Genomic DNA, 8,213 nt, shown 5'->3' with positions numbered 1-8,213 from the left:
GACAATCAAGAAATGACAGTAGTAATAAGTTGAGCAAAAACTACGAAAGAACAACACTAACATGTTGAGCAACATATAATGAAGATGATATAAAAGTAAAATTAAGTAGTATTAAATCAAAAATTTGAAAAAAAATTAATTTTTTTATTATTTAATTAATTTATGCCTAGCCATAATGTGGCCGCATAGCTTTATTCAATCAAATATTGAGGAGCATATTAGTCAGAAGTATAAACCAACAAAAAGTCCTTAACCTACGCCCCCTCTTACCACTTAAGAAATCAAGTTCTTCCTCTCTTTTAATCGTTAAGTCTTTCAAAAATCTGAAATTCTGCTTAAATCTTCCTAGTAAATTCGCTGAATTTTGTGTTCAGCAATCGATTTGCATCTTCTATTGATTGCTGCTGTGTAAATACGTTGACGCTGGTGCATGCCTGTGCACCCCATAATAAGAGTGGGAATTTAATTCTTTTTGGTGGGAAAATTAGGGTTTGATTGTTTAAGTCGATAAGGGTGGAAATTGAGATGTTGGAGGCGAACGCTGAGGAGGGATCATCCGGGATTGTGGATGGGATGTTTAGCGCGGACGATGAATGCGACGATGTTTACATCGATTTTGATTCTTTCTGGAAACTCATGGGCGCGCCCGCTTCGCCTTCGCAGGTTGTTTTTGTGGTTCGTGGATCAGTTTCTACTTACATAATTGGAATTGCTATATGCAAAGTGTATTTATTGGATGCAATGAATGGATGCAATGAATGAATGAATGGAATAGCTTTTTCCTTTCTTGAATAGATTAATGCTTCTAAACACTTGCCACTTGGAGGAGTGGGTGATATGGCCGCGCATGATTCTTGCATTACTGTGTAATTGACTTTATTTAATTCGGATTTATCTGATTTGACTTATATTGTGTATTTCGTCAGTGTGTTATGAGTAATTGTGTTTGATGACGCATGTCTAATTTCTCTACATGCATATCATGTATTATCAATCTGATCGTGCGGCAGAATTTTATGGCACTGTCACAACCAACTGAAGATGGGTTTAACTTAGCCTGGAACTTCCACCAGTTCTTATACTCTTGTGAAAGTCCTTTTGGACGAAGTCGTTTCTATCAGTTTGAGTTCTGTCATCTTAATGGACGATTCTCCTTGTTATATTTTGTTGAAGTGGAGGAGATTTACTAATGTAAGATATGGAAGTACTTGGGTTGGTCATGCAATATGTGCAGCATGCTGTTATGCCTTATGCGTGGATGAAACAACAAAGTTGAAAGCATAGTTATTTGGTGAATTAAATCCCCCCTCTTTCAATTGCCATCAAGTCTCCCTCTTGTTAACAGATTGTGAAGTGCTTTTGTGACATTGTTTCACTCCAATTCCTCCCATGTTCCCTCTCTGTTCTCTTTCTCTTATCTTCTCGATGCTCTCTGTTAGATTGCTTGTCTTCTTCGACAATCTAGATTAAATTATAATTTTTGTTACTCTGTTGGAAAATTACTTCACAGTTATAAAGTTTTAGGTGAGTCCGTGAGTTGTGATTCCGGTTGTTGTTAATTTGCAGGGTAATGTATTGGAAGACCTATCCTTTATTGATGTCCCACAAGGTTGGTAAGCAGCCTTATAGATTTGTAAATTTGTTTTTTCCTTCTGGGAAATTTGTTTGCCATCCATTGATAGTTAAAGTCCAACATTTTTCTGGGTACATTTTAGGGTAGATGGGCAAATTATTTTAGTGAGATTAAACATTTGGTTTCAAAGTGAAATGATAATGATTTACTGCATCTTGCTATAAATGCCTCATTTTCCAAGTCCAATTTTATTTCTGATAGGAGCTCAGAATTCAAACGATATATTGTTGTCAAAAGCTGAGATACCAGGATCTAGTGTACTATCACCCTCACACAACTCTGAAGCCTCAGATTCTAGGACTGGAAGTTCAGATGGCATCTCAGGATCTGCGGGAGCTTCTTCTGCTATTGTGGGTGCTGGATTGCGAGAACCTTCTCCGCAGTTCAGTAAAGCTGAGCACAGCTGCTCTATAACTGTCACTGATGGAATATCGGTCCAAGAAAATGGCCGTTCTGATAGTTCTATAGTTGGTTGTCCCCGGACACCATCATCATACAACCAAAATGATGGTGGCAGAGCTCCATCTGGGACGTCCAATTATTGTGACCCATTGGGTTCGGGTTCGGGTTCGTATGGTACCCACCATGTTACTCATGATGGAGAGTCTTATGCTGATATTCACATGAACCATGATAAGGATCTGATTGGATACTCTGGGCTAGATTTTCACTATGAAAGTAAGTCTCGATTTTAATGCTTCATTCTAGTGTTTTTGTTCTGTTTTTGCATAAATTATTAAATTTCATTCATCAAGAATATATTAAATATTTTCCGATAAAAGTTACTCCCCTGTCCCGAAAAATAGTGCGCACTTTGACATTTTGGGATGTCCTGCAAAATAGTGTTCACTTTTTAACTTTCATTTTCTTGACACCTTTTCTTTTTTATTTGACACTAATTTTGCATACTTATATACAAAACAACAATTATGGCCCATTATTATCTACATTAACTAACACAAATACAACAAAGTGGGGCCATTTTGCTCTAAAAACACTGCCTAACTTTTATTAAAACCCGTGTCACATCAAGGTGTGCACTATTTTATGTGATGGAGAGGGAGTGCTAGCCTGCTAGGTTTTGATATTGTTTGTATGTATGACCAGAAACCTATGAAAAAACTAACCATCGGTCTTTTGCTGCAGACAAGGAGGATGTCCCAGCTATTGATGGAGATAGGATATCTCTGGAACTTTCCCATACGGAGTCCAGTTCTTGTGAAATTAATACAGCCGACATTCCAGAATTTACTCCCGAAAATGGTGGCATGCACCTTTTCGGCTCAGATGGCCCATCCTATGTTTCTCGTAGTTCTGGATTTCAATCCTTAGCTTGTGATGGAGGTAGGATGGTCAATGCTAAGGATGAAGGAGAAAATTTTAGCGACGACTCCATAAATGCAATACCATACATGTATGTGGGTGCTTCTCAGTTTGAGGGCTGTACGACTAAATGTGGGAGTGGTAGAAGTGTTCCCTTAAATGGCCAAGTTGGATTTAGCTATTCCAGAGATATGAATACATTGCAGGCGGAGACAAAAAATCTTTCTCCTGATTCTTTGTCATGCATCTTTAGCCAGACAGGAGGTGATACCACCAATGAAATTGTTTCTAGAGCATCCGAAGTAGTTGACATGGCCCGTAGGAAATATCATGGGGATGTAAGTAAGCAGCCCGCTGTAAAAAGTATACAATGGTCTCCATCTGGTTCCTTCGCTTCGGTTTCGTGTGAGAACTATGTTTCATGCAGAGAGGATGAAGGCGAGGACATGCTTTTGGACAGTGATTTCCTTCCTCAGGGTATGTTTGGTCAGACTAACAACCAAAAAATAGGTGTTGTTGCTTGGGATGGTAATTCTGATCTTCTGGTGTCATGTCAACCTGGCATATGGCCATTAGCGCCAGTTAAGGCAGAAATAAATTGTCAAAAGATGGAAAATGAGGTATCAGAGTTCAACAATCTTTATCTTCCCAACATCAATTACCAAAGGGTTCAAAGTAGCACATTAGAGCTCATCAATCTCGATGATGACTCTGATCTTTGTATTCTTGAGGATATGAGTACACCGGCAGTAGCCTCAAAACCTGTTACAATAAATGAAAAGTTCTTGGCTGCTTCACAATATTCAACATCAATAGGCCCTGCTGACCAGATGACAATGGGGCATTCAAGGCTTAGGCCAAATGATGAACGGGTTATTTTCCAAGTTGCCGTGCAGGTGATTCAATAATTCAGACCTTATATGTTGGTTGCATGTTCTAAAATTTAATGTTATCATATTTGATGTGCCGAGTTAGCTTTTCTGCAGCTATAATAAATTGTTATGCATGCCTTCCCTATGAAAGTTCGTAGTTAGTTGTTTTGGATGAATCACCATGGTGAAGTTTCGCATATGTTGCAGGATCTTTCTCAGCCAAAATCAGAAGCTATTCCACCTGATGGTTTGGCTGTGGCTCTACTGAAACACCAGGTATGAAGTTCCCTACTTGGTTATTGGCTCTTCCAGGGGTATACACACATCTGATCGGTTTATGATCTAGAGGATTGAGGAGTAGTGACTTGGGTGAAGACTGGGTTTTCTTTTATTCCTTCTTTTTTTTTGGTTGGGGTTGTTGGGGGGGGGGGGGTCTGAAAAACTTTTTGGTTTATAATCTTTTTTAAACAATATAGAAATTTAGCTTCAACAGAGACTGTCCAAATGTGTATTATGCTCTATGATTCACTTTATGTTATTCTTGAACGGATAGCTTTTCACTGTCCAAATGTGTATTCTCCGATAGTTTTCTCAATCCCTACTGACTCTAGTGAGCTAATGGGCAGCGCATTGCCTTATTCTGGATGGTTAACAAAGAGACGAAAGGTGCATGTTGTTCTGGTGGGATTCTTGCGGATGATCAGGTTGCTTTTATGGTCTTTTCTGTCTAAAGGGTATATTATCAATCACCGGAATTAACTTTTTATTATATCTGTTATGGTAGGGACTTGGCAAGACAGTGTCAACTATTGCATTGATATTAACAGAGAGGTCACCTTCTTTCGAAGCACCGGTAGCTAATACTATGAAACAATGTCAAATGGAGATGTGTGATCTGGACAAGGACAATGGAGCTTCTGATACTTACAATGGTTGCAAGACTAACATGCAAACAAAGGGTAGACCGCCTGCTGGCACCCTTATTGTATGTCCAACAAGTGTTCTCCGGCAATGGTCTGAAGAGTTGTTCAATAAAGTGACTAGGGAAGCTAATCTTTCTGTTCTAGTTTATCATGGAAGTGGCCGCATTAAGGATCCTCTTGAGCTTGCTAAATATGATGTGGTGATTACAACATATGCTATTGTTAGCATGGAGGTGCCAAAGCAGCCTGTTGTTGATGAGAATGATGATCAATTTGGCACCCCTTTTAGTGGATTCTCATCTAGTAATAAAAGGAAGTTACCTGAAACTATATCTTCTAATAAGTCAGCTAAGAGTAAGAAGAGTAAGAAACAAATTGATAATGAATTACTTGAAACTATATCTGGCCCTCTTGCGAAGGTTGGATGGTATAGGGTTGTACTGGATGAGGCTCAAACCATCAAGAACCACAGAACTCAAGTAGCTAGGGCTTGCTGGGGACTTCGTGCTAAGCGTAGGTGGTGCTTATCTGGCACACCAATTCAGAATGCAATAGATGATCTTTATAGCTACTTTAGATTTCTCAGGCATGAACCTTATGCTACTTTTAAGAATTTCTGTGAGCATCTGAAGTTACCAATCCATAGGAATCCTACGGTTGGGTACAAAAAACTGCAAGCAGTGCTGAAGACTATCATGTTGCGCCGAACAAAAGGTAAGATTGTCTCTATCTTCTAACCGCTCTTGCGTCTAGCTTCTAGTCTATATTTCACTTTCCCTCAATAGCTATGACTAGTTTATTTGCTTTTCACTTTCTCCCCCTTTATGTTCCTACACTTCTAACTGCTTTATGTATCTAACAAGTTATCCATTGTCCAAAATTGCATTTGGAGCTATGGACCCTTTCCTGAAATGAGGTTTTGGTGAATTTAATTCTTATGATTTGTTGTTTCATGTGCATGATAGTGGAATTGCTTATTTTTGGACTTTCACAAGTTGAGTGTGCTTTGAACTTGCAAAATTTATTCCACTTTATTTTCTTGTGCACTTGATAGTCTATTATACCACCTACTGCGATGAAGCTGAGCAAGCTCAGCATGTGTGAGTTTATATTTAGAAAAAACTCTTTTCCCCATTGTTGTGTAGTTGAATTCTAAACCATAGAATTAGAAATGCAGTGCCTCAGCTAGGTTTTCTGGCTTCTACAAATGTGGATAATTCTCATAAATGAAGAAGTATCTCTCTGGAGCGTAATACTATTTTGGTGGTAACTTTGATTCAGGTACTTGTATTGATGGAGAACCAATTATTGATCTTCCACCAAAAACTATAGAATTGAAAAGGGTTGATTTCTCCATGAAGGAGCGCGATTTCTATCGCAGACTTGAGGCTGATTCAAAGGCCCAATTTGCAGTACGTTAACAATACTATCAAATGCAATTTTGTTCATAAGTATCTTTGTTAATTTTGTAACTCCTTGACCTCTGTTTCTGCTATTGGCAGGAATATGCAAAAGCAGGAACAGTCAAACAGAACTATGTGAACATATTATTAATGCTTCTGCGGCTTCGACAGGCTTGTGACCACCCTCTTCTTGTTAAGGGGTTTGGTTCTACTACACAAACGACTTCCTCCATTAACATGGCTATGAATTTTCCCCTGGAGAAAACCATCTTCCTTCTGAATCGTTTGGAAGGCTCTTTGGCAATTTGTGGGATATGCAGTGTGAGTATATAAAATTATTTCTTCTGCTGTCTTCAGCTCTTTTTCTTTAAATGATGAGTTGTAATGTAGAGGACCCATGGCTCGTATCAATCTTATACTGTGAATACATTACAGGATCCACCTGAAGATGCTGTAGTAACTGTCTGCGGGCATGTCTTTTGCAACCAGTGCATTTGTGAGCATATGATTGGTGATGATACCCAGTGTCCCTACAAGAGTTGCAAAACTCGTGTTACTTCCTCACACATATTTTCTATCACCACACTACGGAATGCTATATCAGATAACCCAAATCCAGAAAATAACCACACCTTCAACTGCTCTGATTCTGAGCTTGCTAAAGTTTCTGGATCTTTTTCATCAAGCTATCCAGAAGGTTCTTCCAAAATTAAAGCTACTATGGAGCTCTTGACGGGTTTGTTTAAGCCACATGTTCCTGCCTCGACATTGAGTTTCTTAGAGCCGAATGAAGGATGTTCAGATATTTTGCATGATTGTGACTCAGTGGGAGAGAATGGAACTCCAGACATAAAACATGTTTCTCATAGTTCTGTTAAAGTTGCAGGGGAGAAGGCAATTGTGTTCTCCCAATGGACAAGGATGTTGGATTTGCTTGAAGATTATCTGAAAAGTTCATCCATTCAATACCGCAGACTTGACGGAACAATGCCTATTTCTGCCAGAGACAAGGCAGTGAAAGAATTTAAAAGTCGTCCAGAGGTTTGTTACTCTTTTGGCATGCTGTGGATTAGTTTACTCTTTTGCAAGTTTCAAGGTGATGTTTACTCGAGCTTTGTGCTAGGTTACTGTCATGATCATGTCTCTGAAAGCTGCTAGCCTTGGACTGAACATGGTGGCTGCTTGCCACGTCATCCTCCTTGACCTCTGGTGGAATCCGACGACTGAAGACCAAGCTATAGATAGAGCACATCGTATCGGGCAGACACGCCCTGTTTCAGTTTATCGGCTGACTGTGAAGGATACAGTAGAAGATCGCATTTTGGCCTTGCAGGTATCTCCTCTCACTTGGAATAATATCATTCCCTTTATGTAATTGTTTGGGTTATGTTGTGACTCTGCTTTTATTCAGGAAAAGAAGAGAGAGATGGTTGCATCTGCCTTCGGTGAGGACGAGACGGGTGGTCGACAAACTCGGCTCACCGTGGAAGATTTGAAGTATCTATTTCAGGGTTGATTAAGACATTTCTAACCGAATATTCTTTCACATTAACATTTTACAGCATTTTGAAAAGTTTGATAGCTAGCAATAGCATTTACTAGAAAAGATTACTATTAGCCTTAGAATAGAGTGCATAGATTTTTGACAACAGAGTGTTAATATGTTTACAGAGAAGCAAATCACTTGCTATCTCCTTGTGTTGTGTATAGCTTTTATAGAGTTCCGTCACATTAACATATCTTTCTAGTCAATATATTTTTCCACTGTTCACTATTCAGTTAGTAGTTTACACTGTTAACTTTTACTGCCCTCTCTCCCTCTCCTTCTTCTCCTGTAATTCTTGGTAATTTACTTGTAACTACACAAGCATTACTGATTACTCATTACAGAAACTACAAAATGCTATCAAAATATTCAATTACTGCTTATCAAATCTATGGCCCAGACAAGTGGAGATTCGGTTACAGAACGGAATGACCTTAATTAAAACTAAAATCGGGTAATATTCAATTACCGAAAAAAAAAATCACAACCTTAATACCTGAACCCAAATCCAAA

At 38.9% G+C, this 8,213-nt stretch overlaps 1 protein-coding gene across 1 annotated transcript; it reads left to right on the top strand.

The window, feature by feature from the left end:
* Positions 1-246: 246 nt before the first annotated feature.
* On the top strand, positions 247-7,932 carry LOC121744565 (helicase-like transcription factor CHR28). Its single transcript, XM_042138152.1, has 12 exons — positions 247-663; positions 1,567-1,609; positions 1,835-2,311; positions 2,780-3,852; positions 4,036-4,104; positions 4,455-4,532; positions 4,613-5,465; positions 6,033-6,163; positions 6,254-6,475; positions 6,590-7,195; positions 7,278-7,487; positions 7,566-7,932. The coding sequence occupies exons 1-12, from the start codon at positions 526-528 to the stop codon at positions 7,668-7,670; spliced, it is 4,005 nt and encodes a 1,334-aa protein (XP_041994086.1). The 5' UTR covers positions 247-525; the 3' UTR covers positions 7,671-7,932.
* Positions 7,933-8,213: the final 281 nt, after the last annotated feature.

The sequence above is a fragment of the Salvia splendens genome, chromosome 8 (assembly GCF_004379255.2).
Source record: "Salvia splendens isolate huo1 chromosome 8, SspV2, whole genome shotgun sequence".
In the NCBI taxonomy this organism is placed as follows: Eukaryota; Viridiplantae; Streptophyta; class Magnoliopsida; order Lamiales; family Lamiaceae; genus Salvia; species Salvia splendens.
The sequence above is the reverse complement of the archived record's forward strand: the minus strand, read 5'-3'. Positions and strand labels throughout refer to the sequence as shown.